The 18165-nt window shown below is 45.9% G+C and overlaps 1 protein-coding gene across 6 annotated transcripts in view; it reads left to right on the forward strand.

Moving 5' to 3' along the window:
* The window catches only part of LOC139052726 (solute carrier family 53 member 1), a 376292-nt gene that overhangs the window by 322951 nt on the left and 35176 nt on the right, over positions 1-18165 (forward strand). The window contains exon 14 of one of the 6 annotated variants that reach the window (XM_070529769.1): positions 3112-3294. The exons of 4 other annotated variants lie outside the window; for them this stretch is intronic. In XM_070529769.1, coding sequence (XP_070385870.1) covers positions 3112-3279 — 168 coding nt within the window. In that variant the 3' untranslated portion in view covers positions 3280-3294. Of the gene's footprint in view, positions 1-3111; positions 3295-18165 lie in introns of those variants that run through there. One more of the 6 variants, XM_070529771.1, reaches the window with a different exon arrangement.

The raw sequence follows: 18165 nt of genomic DNA on the forward strand, positions 1-18165 counted from the left end.
AAATAGTGAGGTGCAGGCAAATCAACTTATCCTTGCACTGCTTTAGATGTGTGAGCCAGCAGGTAGTGAAATGCATTCATCCAGGGTCCTGACAGCAGACTGTAGGAAACTGTGCCTTTCTAACTCCGTTAATCAAAGTACCAAGAGCAGTGTAGTGTATGTGGAATGCCCAATAAAGTAATGATGCAATCAGCCCTTAGCACAGTTTCACATGCCCTCATGGCTTGTGGCTTCCCACCAACCATTCTTTTCAGTCCTGCGTAGCATGCAACCCCCTTTTCTCGCCTCTGATCTGTTGCACAGTGAACCTTGCTTGCTTCATGCATGTAAATCTTAGTGCACATTCTCAGAGGAGACTTGACTGCACTCGTCTTTAGTACAGTCAAACCTCGATACAACGAAGTTGTACTTGCAGTGAAAAACTTTGTTAAATCACAAATTTCGTTAATTCTAGATTTTAAAGTTTCAGCATTAAAAACAACTTCACAAATTCCCAGCGCATTCTTGGTGGATAACATCTTAATAAGCATTTATAAACAAATTTCAAGATGGTCGGGCCATAATAGCATGGTTATGAGCACCAGTGCTTGCTGTGCAGATTGCACCAAGAGCAATGCATCGACGTGGCTGACAGCATCCGAGATTTTCGTGTGTTGCATCATGTGGCACCGTAAATCTGGGATGCCATAGCCAGAGCGAATGCTTCGCACCGTGTCTTGGAAGGTTGTGAATATGCGACTGCCAACACTAGGCACGCATGAACAACAAAATGCACGTAAAGGCATCGTCCATTTCGAGTTGCCACGGAGAGATTACCTCCAAGGTCGATACGGTGTGTGGCCCGCGCACAGAGAAGACAGATAGGTGTGCGTTCCTGCCCCCCTTCCCCACCAGCGCGTGCTTGATCACATTACTGTGTGTTCACTCCTCCCCCCCCGCATCTTTCTTGTGCAGAAGCAATCATCAGCTTGCGTGTTTCTCAGGGTTCACCAACGTGACAAATGGTGCAGTGATGTTTCCTGCCTACCGCATCCCGGTGCACATGCTTTGACAGTGGTTTTGCCGCTCTAAGTTTTCATGTAGAAAGACGCTTGAAATAACTTTTGCCTTGGCTGACATAGTTTTTTGCTGCATTTACTTGCCATACAGGCTCTAAGTACATAATTGATGTGGCCAAAAACTTCATTAAGTCGAAACTGTGTCATGAAGCTATTTCGTTAAATCGTGAAAAATAAATACACAGTTTTCAGTGCAACTAAAATTGGGAAATGAAAATAGTTTGTTACATCATGACTTTCATTAAATCGAGGTTCGTTATATCGAGGTTTGACTGTGTAATTGTGTATCGTGTTGTTTTTCCATGGCCTTTACTGTGACTTAGTGGTGCTTGCCTGCACTAATGTGCTTACTGACAGGTGAGACACAATGAAGTTTATCAAGCTGTTAGAGGTTCAAATTTCTGCCCTCAGTAGGAGGCTGAATAACAGTGGCTGTGGTGGCAACAAGCAGTGTCAGTATAGTGTGCAGATCATGGTGCTATGGTTCACATGCAACAGTTGTTTAAAGACGCTGCGATTTTCCAACAGAGTAGCAGTTGCCACTGCAGTCCTGGAAGGTGCTACAAGCATCAAAACCAAATGAAAATTCGTGGTGATAATATTCAAAATCATGAAAATTAATCAAATAGCAAGGACTTTCCAATTCATGCATTCGATTTGAATACATTCGGTATTTTTTAACATACAGTTTGGCCAAATATCGGGCGTGGTAGGATTACCAGAGCCTGTGTGAGGCAAGCTGCCAGATAAGTGATGGCTGCTCCACCTGCAGTTACTTGAGGTTTGTTTCAAGTTAACACATCCAGATTTGCCTTGCTATACTTCCAACCTTTGTTCCAAGTGAAAGAGTACCACATATTTTCGTGTAAGGGTCACGCCTATAAATTTGGGCTTATATATTCTAGAAAGAAAATATATATTCGTGTATGGGCTGCAGCGCCCCCCCCCTTTTTTTTGCACCTTGCCACTCGTGACCATGCAGTGGCATCTCTGCGGGGTACTAATGCAGTAAGTCAAGCTCACATATAATGGTGCCGCTTAAGACGAACTTTCGCTCAAAACGAACGAGAGCCGTGCATCCATCAACATATACATTATTTTAATGGCATAAAATCGCACATATAACAAACGTCTTAGAGCTCTGCCGATCGGTTATAGCAAGCGGATTGCATAAACCCACTGCTGCGATGCGAAATAACGATGACCTCCAACTCCTTTGCACACGTGGTCTGTTTTCCCAAGCCTCCTCAGAGGTGAACAATCAGTTTCGTGCCCCTCTATTCTCTCCCCTCCGTCACACGCTACCCACGAGTGTCGGCGTGTGGCTTCCAAGATCACCCTCTCGCCCGTCCTCTCAACTCCGCTCCCCACTCCTCATTCTTTCTTGCACTCCCTCGCTGTCTCAGTGCACGCGCTAAGGTGCCGGCTGAAGTTCAGAAGTTTTGTTTTCAGGCCTTTACCGCGAAACAGGCCTCTCCACACTAGTCTTCATGCTTCCTCGCTTCTGCGCTTCGCTCTAGTCGGCCCCGAGTTGTAATTCAGGATGGCAGACGGGAATGCTGTGCTTGCAGCGGTCACGAAACAAAAGTGCTGAACATGGCAATAAAGTGTGCAATTTTGAAGGAAGTGTCTCAAGGTGCTAATAACTGTGAGTTGAAGTACAACATGTCTAAATCAACCATCTCGACAATGCTAAAGAACAAGGAAAAGATTGCCACCTCTGCCACCTACTCGATGAACAGAAGGTGCCTGCAGAAGGCCGCCTATGTGGATGTAGAGGACATGGAGCAGGACATGTATAACACAGACAAACCTGCATTATTTTATCAGTTGCTGCCAGACAAGATGCATGCCATGAAAGGCGACTCACGTGCTGCCAGCAAGCACAGTAAAGTGTGGGTTACAGTACTTTTTTGCACTAATATGGATGGCAGTGACCAGTGTGTGGCCTTTGTAATCTGAAAATCAAAGAAGCTGCATTGCTTTCGGAGCTGTGTACCTGCGCGCTACGGGCGCAATACTAAGGCGTGGATGGTGTGCAATTTATTCGCAGAGTGGCTGCGCAAGTTTGACCGCGACATGCAGAGGCAAGGAAGGCACGTGCTGCTCGTGCTCAACAACTGCTCAGCGCACAACTTGCAAACATCTCCGACAGCAGTTACTCTACTCTTCCTGCCGCCCAATACCATTTCGAATATGCAGCTACTTGATTTGTGCATAATATGCGCATTTAAGGCATTGTGTAGAAGTCGCATTGTGGAGCACTTGCTCATCGCTGTTGACCGCCCGGCCACCACCTTGCAGCTTCGGGTTTCACTGTATTCAGCCGTTGAGGTGGTGAAGGCGGCCTGGGCGGAGGTGACGGCCACTTGCATGTGAAACTGTTTCCGCAAGGCCGGATTCATCGACGCAGTACCTGATGCCTAGCCTGATGCTGAGCCTGATGCTTCCAAATATGATAAGTCCAGCTGCTATTTGTGGCAGCGTGTCATTGACTCCAACATGGGGGGCCATGATATTGGTCAGGATGACTTTATTTCTGCTGATGAAGACGCTGATATTGCGGAAGCAAGCGCGGACGAGGGCATCGCTTGCAAAGTGCAGACAGAGAGTGATGCAGAGGTATCAGATGGCAATGAAACTTCGGAGCCAGCACCCATAAGCGTGCCAGTAGCAATGGGCTACATAGAGAGCCTCAGGCAACTTGTCTATGCCAAGGGCCTTGGTGAAGAGCATGCTTCTGCTTTAAATAAACTGGAGACCACCTTCATCAGGTCTGCACTACAGAAACAGATGAGCATCACAAACTTCTTTGCAAATAAATAAATTTTATGTTTTGACTAGCCACTTTTTTTTTTTCTTTTTAAGTTCTCGTCCACTTACTGCGAACTTCGGGGTATAATGAACAGACACCGCGTAATGGTCAGGTTTGTTATAAGCGGGCTCGAATGTACACAGGTGTGTATGGGTCTGCTCTTTGGTTGTAATCGCAGATGATAATCACTTAGCAGGAAGCTGGTCAACTTAACCCTTAGTATCATCACAAAATTTGCTTTCCACTGTCCCATGGTTTATGTTGGCACACTTTCCAGCCTTTTACAGCTCTGCGCTGCTACATGGCACACCATGAATGCAAAGCTTTTCGCACTTCACACATACATCATCACTCCTGCACTGCCTGAAAAGTATGTGGGAGTTCAACTACAACATTCCGTTCACTATTCATGTGAAAAATAAATTTCTCAACAGTCAGTCTTGCACCGGCTTGACATCCGAGCTGTTGTTCAAAGACAGCTTTACCAAACTAGGGTCTGTATCCAAGCTAGTTAGTAAGGCAACACCTTAAAGAGACCCTGAAACAGTTTCGACGATTTTGTGCAAACATACTGAGTTGTTAGTTTAGGTCCTCCTGATACTTAAGGGACACATTTAAGCGCTACGTGTAAGGCGTGTAATTTACCATGAAGCTTTAAAAATGTACATCACTACCGATCACATTGGCACCACTCCCTTAAGTTTTCAGCTGCCTGCCTCTCCCAATTGACATACTTAGGCCAATTGAAGTCAGATGGGTAAGCTATAAAATGGCTACTCAAGGTCGCGTCATGTGTAATTTTTTCAACTTTAAGGTGAACAAGTGTCGTCCGTAATAGTTGGAATGTTGGTTAATCTGTTTCTACAAAAATAAGTAACAGAAAGGGAATACATAATGACAATTTATCACTACACTCAAGCACTTCCGGGACACAGCAAGTGTCGTCTGCTTGTGTTACAACATTCTCCGAGTTGATGCGAGCTGCACGGTCAGTGCTGGTCTTGAACTCTCTCTTAGTGAGCACCATGAACCTCCCTTGTATAGTGATCGGCGACATGTCAGGCTGCGACATCGTGTCCTTCTGCAAGGCAACATACGAGCAGAGTGGCTGCACCGTGTCTTGCTGTCAGTATACTATTGGCGCCACCATCTACGCATTTGCAGCTGTCTCTTCATGCTGGAAGAATACTACCACAATAGAGAGTTTTAGCGTGTCTGGCATTCGAGGAAACACAAGCAGAAGCGTACTGGGTGTTTTTCAGGATGAATGGATGGATAGACGGACGGGCAGGTGTCCCCTTTGAAACGGCATGGTGAGTTGCACCCCCAAGCTATTATTATTTTGCATAATGTCCTACCTATAATTTTGAGAAAACACACAAACACCAAGAATTCCAGCATCAAACTTTTTGAGCCGTTACTGGAAACTGTTTTTCTACACCTCCGTTGTTTGTCATTTTCCTTTTTCCACCAATCTTCCATTCACCTCTTACGAATCTCTATTCGGACATGTTTACTTTCCCCTTGCGCTCGCTGAACCCAAGGGCTTCAGGAAGCCAGTGGTGCCTAAATCGACTGCTGGGTAGACGTCTTCACATTCTAATAAAACATGCTCTATAGTTTCCCCAGCTTTACCATAGCAAGCACATGCTTCTTCTTCCTTCTTATATCTTGCTTTATAGGTGCGTGTTCTAAGGCATCCCGATCTCGCTTCGAAAAGTAATGAGCTTCCTTTCAGTTATCATAAATGGTTTCTTTCCTGATTTCGTTTTTTCCTCTTCAGTAGTTACACATAAGAGGTTTCTTTTCCACTGCCACCACCCACGAGGTTTCAGCCTCTCTGACTTTCCACTTGACATTCTTCGTTGTTGTGTTGCTGACTGTACAGGCCGCATACTTGCTGGTATAGTTCCTTGTTCTTTTCCTACACTGAATCAATGTTTTTTCTGTATAAATACCTCAACACTCTCCCAGCCCATTTATTTTCTTCCATATTCTTCAGTCATTCTTCATAATCAATTTTACTGTGAGCTTCTCTCACTTCAAAACATGTCCAGCCCATATCACCCTGCACAGCTAAATTAGTAGTCTTCCTGTGAGCACCCAGTGCGAGGTGTCCCACTGACCTTTGGCTGCCATCGAGTCCTGATTGTACCCCTGACTTTAAGCAAATATAACGACATTTCCAAATGTAAGTCCTGGAACCAATACACCTTTCCACATACCCCGGAGCACCTCGTACATATTGCATTCCCATAACACTGTGTGTTTCATTAAGGCCACATTACTTTTCGATTTCGCTATAATTGGCTTTTCTTGTGTCTTCAGATATCTAGCGCCTTCATTTGCCTATGCACCAAGCTATTTGTATTATTTTACTCAAGGTATTTTTTGGCCCTGTATTAACACTGTCTGTTCACTGCTTTCATTGAATACCATAAATCCAGATTTTTAACGCTAAATTTTAATCCTGAATTCTCAATTTCTTCTCCACAGATATCAGCCTGACGTTGCATATCACTTTGCTTGTTGGCTTGGCAAGCAACAAAATGTCGTCTGCATAAAATAAACCTGGAAGCTGCTGCTCAACTGTTGTGCACACTTGTTTGTATAGGTTGCTTGTAGAGGTTAAACCCGATATCGATTCCTACTATTACCCTTTCCATCCTTACCACGTACATCACAAAGCAGCAGTGGTGATACAGGGCAAGAGCCCAGTCCTGCCTCAGTCCATTCAGTATATCAACTTTCTCCTCACTCCTCATTCCTTCCCATTGAACGCAAGCGGTATTTTACAGTGAGGCTATTTATGGCCACGTTCTTGCAGATCTTGTCTCCATGGACATAGACCAACAAATTGTATTCCTCTCCACGCGTCCTTCCCAAGATGTGTATGGGCGTCTTGCCCTGGAGTTTGAGGTATAGTAGCGGCACCTAGTGGCGGCGCACGAAATGTTATCTGGGTAGTACCGGTTTGGGTAGTATTGAGCCCTGGCTGTGGCAAAGCACGTTTCTAGCCTGAGTTTTGTGTCGATTTGCACTTTTTTCTGCCCTGTTGCGAGGGCGAAAAGGCTCGTCACTTCTCACAGGCCACGCTGACCGCGCTGCGAGCTTGCCGCAGCCTATAGTTTAACGAAAACGGGCTCTCCGTGAGACGTAATGCTGGAAGCAGAAGGAATCGGCAACGCTGATCCGGAGAGACCTAGCTCAGCCTCGAAAAAGCATCACCGTCGTTACTTCTGCGTCGTGGGCTGCCATGAACAAGAAGGCCTGAATCCCAACATCAGATGCTACCGTTTTCCTTCAAGGCCTTGCTAAGCGGAGCGTCGGGCGTGCTGGATAGCTGCAGTTCGTCGCGCTAGATAAGCGAAACTTCGTGCCATGCTGACTGCTTCGCCTGTCTTGAAGCTTGCTTGATTATCTGTGTTCCAAAATTCGGTGTTTTGCACCTACAGTCCCGACGGCAGACCGACATAGCAGGAGGCATGGCTGGTGATTCACGATTGGACACCCGGTCACAGTGACAATTAACAATTCAACTGGTGCGAACTGGTGAAGTGACCAGGTGTGTGCAAATGACCACAAATGGTCGGGCTGATTCAGTGGCAATTAACTACTCCACTACGAGCAGCACAGGTTAGAGAGTTAAATGTGCTCATCCTTGACCTCAAGCCAGCACGTTGAGGCAGCACAGCAAGGTAGTATTGATTACAGCACATCTATGTTCGAGCACTGTCATTAAAAGCTACATCAAGCGAGCAGCGCACGAGCTCGTGCTGCAGTGCGATTCGCACTTACGTTACTGCGAGCTCATATGCATTGCATCAGTTATTTATGAGTTGCTAAAGGGACTACTACTAAAGGGCCGCTAGTATAGCGCAGGCATAACTACTTGTCTAGCGGCATGCAGTCAACAAAGATTGCAGGAGGCCCGCTGTTTCGCGGCATGTCGAAACACCGCTACCGTCGCAGCACGTTAGATCGTGCGCTCAAGCAGTTCGTACATCGCGGCATGCTGAAAGACCGCTGCCGTCGCAGCGCGTACCGTCGTGCGCTCGAGCAGTTCCGTACACACAATGTCTGCTTATCGCTGCTGTGAATTCATTTATAGCAAGCATTTCCTCGCGTTTGTGCGCCTGAATCTAGCAGCGTGCAAACCTTACCTGAAGTTCAAGCTCGTATGTGACTCGCTTCACTTGCGATTGACACCGTGCTAAAACTTCGCCACTTATTTCTTGAACGGTGTACACGTATTCGGCGTTGCATAATTTATTGCTTTTATGCATTGTGCCACCCCTGAAAAAATCTTTGGCGCCCGACATTCACTGCAAGCCGGGGTACAACAAAACCGAAAGTGGCGGATCCATATCGTAAATGTGCTTTCCGAAGCAGACGACCGAGCTTGGTACTACCCAGTTCAGGACAGAGGGCGCTTTTTAGCACCATTTTCGCAGCGCCCCCTGGGCAATGCAAGAGCCCCATACTCCTCATCACAAGTGCCATCTCTCACCCGACATTGCGCATGCTTTTTGGCGGCCACCTGTACGGCGCATTAGAGCACATGCCATGATTGGCGTAGCCGGGCTATAATGTCATTGTTTCTATCCACCAATCATTGTGCATCATTGCCTTGTGGCGTAGAGATCGCGCCACTGCCTTTTATCAGTTACACTTTGGACTCGGCATGGGTAGAATGCATGTTGTTGGATCGGAAGAAGAACAGCGGGAATACATTGAGCGTCGGCGCATACAGAAGCGCGAATCGGCGCCGACAATGTGAGGCCGCCCTTGCTGCTGCCCCTAGTCCGACAACATCTAGCGCCAGTGAAGCTGTTCCCAAAGAAGAGCCACTTGCACGCGGCGAGCGCCGACATGAGCAAAAGCGTTGATACCAGCAGCACCGTCAAGCCAACATCACAAACAATGATTGGGCCAGGGAGGCGAAATACAAGTGCAACGCATACCAAGACTCTGCATATTGCGTACCGCCACACTCAGGCTGGTGGCGTCGCCATCTACGTAAAGAATGAGTTCGTTGGTGACGTTGAAGCTTATCTGTTATCTGTCATAGATGACGCAGTCGTCTCCATGTGTACCAACGCCTGTGCCATCAGGTTCCACAATGGCACAGTGATCGTGACTGTGTACGTCCCCCGTGCTACGTCCAAGAGATCGAAACGTTTATAGTGCATGTCTTTGGGAAGATTAAGCCCGCCGACAATACATCTATCATCATCGTTGGGGATTTCAATGTTGATGTGAGCAGACCTCACGGAACGTGGATACTTACCTTCATGTTGGAGCCACCATAATGAAGCCAACATTATCTCACATCATTGATCGTGCATAGACCTAACCTTCAGGAAGAACATTAACACAGTGAAAGTGTGACAACTTGCCGTGTACCACAGTGATCACAAGGCGATGATTACAGTGGTCACGAAAGAAATGATGACAACTGGGATCTTTGAGTAAATGTCTCTCTCCTCGCCCAATACTAAACTCATAATAGTCAAATTCAACATAGCAAATCCCCAACACAGGAAAACCCCAACATAACAAAACCAACCATTGTGCCTGATTCGCTGGACTTATCTCTTCACAGGGTAGAAGGGCTCTCAAGTTTTCCTGGTAAATCTCTCTCAAAAGCTGTACACAGTCATTGCCTATACCTTCCCCTTCCAAGATATCCCACATAATGTTGTTGTCCATGTTGTCATACACTCCGGTAACGTCTAAAAAAGTAACGGCCTACTGATTCTAAAGCCATTCAGAAGTTCTCCTGCAATTCCATTATTCTCTGCCTATGCATGCAGCTTTAATTTAGTCACCTGCCTTGCTAACCTGTATATTACCAATGTAATGGTGAATTCTCTTTCTCCCCTTTATTTTTATAACTTAAATTCATTCTACTTTGTCGCCAACTGTCTCGTATTCTTCTATCTTTTAAAGTTTTTTCCACTGTTTTCACCAGAGCTTCCTTACTTTTTGGTCCTAGTTCATTAATCAGCCTAACGGGAACCTCGTCTACCCCTAGGCTGTGCGCTTAGGAATTGTTTCTTCGGCTGGCTTCCAGTTGAAATTTGTCAGCATCAGCTCCTTTTCCACTTCGGTCTCTTTCATGCTCTTTTTTTTCTTCAAATACAACCTCGTCATTGCCTTGAAGAGATTTGGCTGTTACTTTTCGGATGTAATTTAATGCTGCTTCCCCTTCCAGTTTGTTTCCGTCTTTGTCTAGGATATGTTGTTGTTGATTTCCTGCCCAATAACTTTATGTGGTTCCAAAATATTCCAGGTGCGGCCTCCTTTTTCTCACATATTTCTCACAACCAACGTTCACTCTCACTTTTTATTTTTGCTTGCACCTTTATCGGAACCATAGACTTTTTCTCCCAGTATATTTCCCATTTTCTGGCTCTTTCATCCTGCGTCAACTGCGCTTTTTTTTGCCTGCTTATACTCTCAGGATGCTTTCTATCATTTAGCGATCGCTTCTGGTATCTCCCTGTTCCACCAGCTTTTCGGTTTCTTCTTTCCTGTTGATTGTTGCTTCTCTTCCCATACTTATGTCGTTATTACCCTTAGAAGTTGACTATATTCCCACTCTTTGCTTGGCCATTTGCCAAATTCTTCCTTGACTCTTGTGACTATACTTGTTGTTTGTTCAGCGTTCAAATTTGGACTGGTCATTTTGCACTCCTTGCTCTCTTTCCCAACTACATATCCCATTTTCAAAATGATGCGTTTATGGTCACTCCCTGTGCTGTTAAACCCTTCCTCATCGATGACCATTTTTCTCAACTTATCATGAATTCCTTCTGTCATCAGACAGTAATCAATGGTCGATTGCCGGTTTCCCACTTCCCACGTGATCTGCCCTTCACACTTAGGCCCTGTGTTCACTATAACAAGGTTAAGTTGCTCACAGAGGCCTAGCATTAGCTTCCCGTTGTCAGTATAACTATCTAGATCCTCAGTGCGGGCATTCATGTCACCCGACAGGATAATTTCGGCATCAGTCCTGAAACTCTTAATATCCGCACTGAGGCATTCCACTAACTCTTGATTCTTCTTTTTGCAATTGTTACCTGTTCATAAATGCGTCGCATTCAGCCAAGTTTTTTTTTTTTTTCCCCCCACTTGCTGTGCCTGATAACCAAAGATCATCTTCACCATCATCAGCCTGTTCATGTCCACTGCAGGACGAAGGCTTCTCCCTGTGATCTCCAATTACCCCTGTCCTGCACTAACTGATTCCTACTAGCACCCGCAAATTTCCTAATTTCGTCGCACCAGCTAGTCTTCTGCTGTCCTCTACTGTGCTTCCCTTCTCTTGGGTATGGTACCCATTCTGTCACCCTAATGGTCCAATGGTTATCTAGTCTGCGCATTACATGGCCTGTCCAGCTCCATTTTTTTCTCTTAATGCCTATTAGAATATCGTCTATACCCGCTTGCTCTCTGATCCAAACCGCTCTGTTTCTGTCACTTAAAGTTATGCCTAGCATTCTTCGTTCCATCGCTCTTTGCGCGGTCCTTGTTCTCCAGCTTCTTTGTCAGCCTCCAACTATCTGCGCCATATGTCAGCACCGGTAAAATGCACTGATTGCATACTTTCCTTTTCAATGATAATGGTAAGCTCCCAGTCAGGAGGTCACGATGTCTGCCGTATGCGATTCAACCCAATTTTATTCTTCTGTGAATTTCCTTCTCATGGTCAGGGTTCCCTGTGATTAGTTGACCTAGGTAAGCGTACTCCTCCACAGACTCTAAAGGCTGACTTGCGATCTTGAACTCTTGCTCCCTTGCCAGGTTATTTATCATTATCTTTGTCTTCTGCACATTAATCTTCAGCCCCACTCTTACACTCTTCCTGTTAAGGTCCTCAATCATTTGTTGCAACTCGTCTGCAGTTACTCGATCCCTTTTGGCTCGCTGATGTAAGAGCATTCGAACTCCCCCACCCCCTCCCCTTCCCTTCCCCAACATAATTCTCAATCATTGGTGGCTCTTCCAAGTCTCTAAGTTGGGCTTCTGTAACTGCATACGTGCCTATTTGTTCTCTATTTAGCTGCTCCTCAATTTCTAACCATTTTTCTTTTCTTCCGACACCCTGCATGTTTATGTAACCTATTGCATGGCAAGCTCCTTTCTTTCTTGTTTCTCTGTTGTTGCCAGTGATGCTAGTCTGAGGTTGCCCTAGGGAACTTTTTCTTCATTATTACTTACCCTGGCCTCCTGAGTGCCTGTGGGCCCCCCAGAAGAGCAGTTGCACAACCAGCAAGTTCTCAGCCAACTTATCGTCCAAGACTATGATTGAAGTGGATTCTCTCTTTGAAAGCCACCATACCTACTAAGTTATCTGCTGACTTCCACTACCTGAAAACCTTCTTCTCGGCTCACTTTCCGAACACAGTCTCGCACAAGTCGTCTACCTCCTTCGCCAAGCACTGGGCTAGTCCTGTCCCTTTCCTGTTAAGCACATCATTTAGACCGCCCGCTACTATGACAAGGTTGCATGCCTGTGCATTCTCCGTGAGCTTTTCTTTAGCTTGCTCCATGACATAGCCCAATGACTGCCCTTGAAATGTCCCTACTGTCAATCTTTTGTCGCCTCTCATCTGCTCCACAATTGCCTCTAAGCACCTAGACAGATTTGAGTCACCGGCGATTATCACCTTTTCACTCTTTCCTAATCATGAGGCCTGTCTGTCCCTGCTTCCCTTTGTCATCCTTTTCTGCGTGATTCGGATTTGACATGGGGCATTGACTCCTGCATTCCTGCTTTCCCTTTGTGGTAGTATCAAAGTAGGTAACCCTCCTTCCAGCTTCCCAACTCACACATTCCACTCATTCCACGTGCTTTGTTGGCACTTATGGCCCTGTCATGCCAGGAACCAGCATTCCATCGTCGCTACCATTTTCGTTGGAGATGGCGGCCCTGTTCAGTTTTTCCTCGTCTGCTCGGAGTCTTTCGTCTACCACCTTCCATGCGTCACGCTCCATATTGAGCTCATTTTTCAGCTCTTCAATCCACTTCACAAGCTCGTCCTGGACATCCTCCATGTTCTTTAGTGTAGCGTCTGTGTTACAGTGTCTGCAGATTGACTCAATTTCCTCGCCGTTCTCATTGTTCCCCACGTCACCTTGAGGGACCCCCCCCGTACACTGTACACTTTACTGCCTGTGTTGCTATATGTTGCACTTGGCTGTCTCTAATGCTATCACCGAACCTTCCAAAGCATGGGCCAACAAGCAAAAGCTGATACACACGAAACCTAAAACCTTAAAATGCGACAAGTTATTTATCAGAAATGTTTTAAAAAGCAATGGATGTCGAACAAACTGAAGTCATGACACATATTTGCATCTGCTCAAACACTTGACTATGCTCTGACATTTTTACAAAAGCAGTATTCTCTATATAAATACACACACCAGGGCGTCTACCAACCGGGAAAACCGGGAATTCTCAGGGATTTTGAGTAGTCTGGAAAAAGTCAGGGAAAACTCAGGGAATTTGGGCCTCTATCAGGGAAAATTAGCGGCAATTTTATTGGAAGGGTCGAAAGTCGCGGTAATGCTGGCTTGAGCAGCAGACATAAATCGCAGTGAATCGTCTTTGACGCCCTGTCGTCGGCTGGATGAGTTGACATGTGCAGTCAACGACCGACTTCCGGATTCCCGATAATTTGGATGGCTTCGCGGCACCGCCACGTACCCCATAGAGTCAACGCATCAGAACGTGCGAAATTTCGGACGCAAGAACCCTTCGCCGTCCGATTTTCCGGACGTTTTGTCGTGACCGCAGGTCCGAAACGGCAATAATCAAAGGCACCACCGCTGCCGTTTCGATTACTTCGCCACCTCGAACCGGCACTCTCGCTCGCAGATCCGCTGGCAGCCGTTGCCACCACTGCGGCAACGCTAGGCCTAGCTGCTTCGACGTTCGCTATGAAGCTTCTTGCCGTTTGGTGCTGAGTTTTTTATTGAAAGAATTAGCTGCTGTCAGCAATGGCACGGACTCCGCTTTTGTAGTCCTCGCGATTGGCTTAGAAACTTAGAAAACACGGTGCGTTGCATAATGCCGGTTCCCGAAAGTCAGCTTCGCCTTTGTACAGAAATGTTACATGGTGAAGCATACGCGAAAGTATTGCAGTGAAGCATAACAATCGTGGGAAGGGGCTATTGCCACGGAAAACAGTATGTATTCCTTAATTATACACACGTGCACCCGGTATTTCCTGTCACAGTACGAGCGCCGATATGCCTAATATGTGTACCGACAGGCCTTCAGAGCGTTTTCGAACGTGCCTGTGGAGGTTTGAGCCCCTAAGGGCAGTAAATGACACGCATTTATTTTTTTCCAACTGGCCGATTTTTCGAACGTTTTCGCGACCCCTAGGGAGTTATAAAATCGGCCGTGGACTGTGCAACTGACCAAGATGCTTCAAATGGTCCTTGGGGCAAACGAGTGGCAGAAGGAGGACAAGAACAGAAATGATGTATGCATTGAGGAATAAATGGGAAATAAAGCTTGCTGCCGCCGTTATCAAGGAGCTTGAGCTCAAAAAACAGTTTTGGCTGATGCCGAGATGCAGGTGTCCCGCATCCAAACCAAAATAAACTCTTTAAAGCAGTGAAACACAACACTCAGGCATCGTGCGCGGGCTGAGAGTATGTCGAGACAGTTGAGGTTGACTTACAAGTGGTTAAGAGAGAATCTCAATTGTGACAGAGTTCGGACCTCATACCACTGAGCTTGCTATCAGTTGATAGAGATTGCTCATATATTCAAATATATTCACTTCTATGTGCATCTCCTTTTTATTCGTATTTGTGAATGTCCAACTTATTTGCAATTTTTTTTTCGAAGACACTTTATTTGCTGTGCATTTTACTAACCCCTGCCTTCTATTCTCTTTTTGAATAACATAAACACTACTGCTTAGTATTCAAATTGGATTAAGTCGCTTTTTAATTTTTTTCATGTGCTTACTCGAGAGTGACAGCATCAGGCGATATGGTTCCAGCCCGTCTTGACATAAAACATAGTTTTGCATCACTCAGGGAAATGGGCAAAGGCACTCAGGGAAAACCTGGAAAACTCAGGGAATTTGGAAATGTCAACTTGGTAGACACCCTGCACACACACCAAAAACACTAATGGCTGATCTCCTTGCCACTTCCATCCAAAAAAAAATTCCAAAAAATTCCAAAAAGACTTAACATCCCACATGATTGCACGTGTTAACACTTGTCACGAAAGGATGCTCTGACTGCCCTTCACAACTAAATACACTCAATACATACATGCGCGCACGAAAAAAGAAAAAAAAATTATCTAATAGCTGATAGCCCTGCCGCTTCCAACCTACTATTTAAACGCCAGAAATAACTCACGAATTCTAACAGAAGCATGTTGAAAGCATGCACAAAAAAAACACCTATGTTTTCATCGCTGCCATAGAGCCCTGGAGAAACACGTCTGTCTGCCACTGCAGCTTAAACCTTGAATGGCCTGCACGGTGAAGCCACCTGGTTGCACAATTTAACCAGCCAAACACAGAGCAAATATAGCAGTAATCAAGTGTACTCTACTTTGCTGCTAGTGTGCATTTTTGGCAGAAGCATAATCATGAATGTGTTGTCTTTTTAAACGTTTTTTAATGTTTTACACTTGGTTACAGTGATATTAGCTCTGTGTTTGATCGGTTAAGCTCTGTGCAACCAGGTGGCTGCACCTCTTGCTTAAGGCCACTCTTGCTTATGGTAAAGCCCCTTTATTACAGTGGTTGTAGTATGGAAAGGTTTTAGTTTATGCCTTCGCCCATCTTCAAGACACCCAGCTCACCTGTGGTTACTGAAATACCAGATATGCTCGGCGCTGTGACAGAACACTCACAATGCACGCTGCTTATATAGCTCTCGCTGTGGATTGACAGCCAGGCGGCTAGCAGAGATTGGTAAGGCTTTGTGCACTGGCTCCAAGACAACCGGAAGTAGGCGACACGACGTCACATCACGACACAGAGCCATTGAAGGCGGAGCTTAGCCCGATCACTCGGCGAATGAGTTGAGAAGAAAGTACATGGCTAGGGAAGAGAATAACTTGTAATCATCCGTAGCTCTCTTAATAAGAGATGCCTTTCCTAAATTGAGGCGTGAATGTTTTACTGTAGCTGTACCATATGTGTGTACATAATTTGTCCAAACAGTTTCAGGGACCCTTTAAGGCAGGTATAGCACAAATAAAACATGGACAGCACTCTGTATTTTATTTATTTATTTATGAATACTGTGATCTTGTACACAAGATCATAGCAGGTGGGAAACATTGTGTTAAGATACAGAATTACAGACACAAAGAGAACAAAATTGCACATAGAAATTCAACAAGAGAATACAGCGACAAGGTCAATTAACAACAATCAATTCAAATGCTCTTGAAATGAATGTAATGATGTCTGTCTGACAACATCATCCGTGAGGTTATTCCAATCAGTGATGGTCCTTGGAAAAAAGGAATATTTAAAACAATTAACTTGCGGATTTAATGGTGTTATAGAAAGAGAATGGCAATTTCTAGTTTGGTACCCCGAGGAATAGATAAGGATATTGGAGGTGTCAACTTTGAAATTATTATGAAATAATTGATAGAAAAACTTTAAGCGACATATGCGATTTCTGTTAGGAATAGAGGGTAAACCACTTTTTTTGAAGAGGTCACTGACTGATGCTCGCCCGTTAGTGTTATAGATAAACCTTACTGCTTCCTTTTGGATTCTTTCAAGTTTATTTATGTTTACCTTTGTAAAAGGGTCCCAGATAATGACTGCATATTCTAAGATTGGTCTAATAATACTGTTGTAGGCAAGGAGGCGTGTACCAGGGGTTGCTAGCTTAAGCGAGCTTCGTATGTCCTCATTCGTTCTGCTGTCTGTGTTTTATTTGCTCTTTACCTGCCTTGAGATGACAGCTTTACCATTGAACAGCGCCGTATTTCCGCTGCGCTGGAGGCTATTGCGGGCCATATCAGTGTCTGCTTTCGTTGTTTCCACAATTGTGAGCTAAGTACCAGCGAAATTCATAACCTGGAGGCCTGCGACAAGTCCTGTAGTGCTGTGCATAAGTATTCGTGCAATGTATGTACGCCGCATTGTCGATGGGCTTCCCACTTCATACGTACCATAAACATTTATTCAGTGAGCTTTCATTGTTCATGCATTGGCTGCAACGTATGTTGACTCTATCATGTCACATGAAAACTCCCGTAATTTTTTAATTGAGAGAGAGAGAGATAAAACTTTATTGTGTCCTTGATAGGGTTAAGGGGTGGCGGGGGTCGGGAGACTAACCCCCAATCCCCCCCTTCCTCAGACTGCGGCCAGTTCTTGCTTTCTGGCGGCGTCTTCGGCCATCCGGACGGCCCAGAGCTGCTCCTCTGGGTCCAAGCTGAGCAGCAATGTCTCCCACTGCCCGGCCGTACTAATGATGTGTGTGTTAGTGCGGGAGGTGTTGGTGGGTGAGGCTTTGGGGCATTGCCAAATAATATGATTGAGGTCGGCGCGGGCTTTGCACACTTTGCAGAGTGGTGAGTATGCATCGGGGTACATGCGGTTGTAAAGCACGGGGTTCGAAAAAGTTCGTGTCTGAAGGAGTCGCCAAGTGGTGGATTGAGACTTAGTCAGTGTTTTGTGTGCTGGGGGGTAGCCTAACCGCTCTCTGCGGTAGTGCAGTAGAATTTCTCTGAACATGACCATTCGGTCCTGCGTGTGACCACGATGCAGAACAGAGGGCTGGTCGGGATCGGAAGACGCAGAAGGATGATGCGCCCGGTGTGCGAGAGCTCGGGCGGCATCATGGGCGGATTCATTTCCAGCCAGACCCGAGTGACCAGGGGCCCAGATGATCTGCACGCGGCGTTGCCTTGAGGGAGGACTGCCAGAGAGAATCTTCTGCGCTTGGGGTGCTATCAGTCCTCTTGCGTAGTTACGAATGGCCGTTTTTGAGTCGCTGATGATGCAGTGTGCATTGGTAGCCGCGTAGGCCAAAGCGATGGCCGTTTCTTCTCCTACTTCGGGTTGCGTGGCGAATATTGATGCGGCTGCGGAGAGTTGGTACTGCGAACCCGCGACTGCGACGACCGCCATGGCGTTTTGGTTGGGGTAGTCTGCTGCGTCCACGTACGGTTACGTCAGCGGCTTGGTCATAGCGCTTTTGTAGTTGTTTAGCTCTTTCTGCACGTCGCTCCGGATTGTGTTCAGGGTGCATATTGCGAGGTATGTGCGC

Source organism: Dermacentor albipictus, unplaced genomic scaffold (genome assembly GCF_038994185.2).
Source record: "Dermacentor albipictus isolate Rhodes 1998 colony unplaced genomic scaffold, USDA_Dalb.pri_finalv2 scaffold_30, whole genome shotgun sequence".
Lineage (NCBI taxonomy): Eukaryota > Metazoa > Arthropoda > Arachnida > Ixodida > Ixodidae > Dermacentor > Dermacentor albipictus.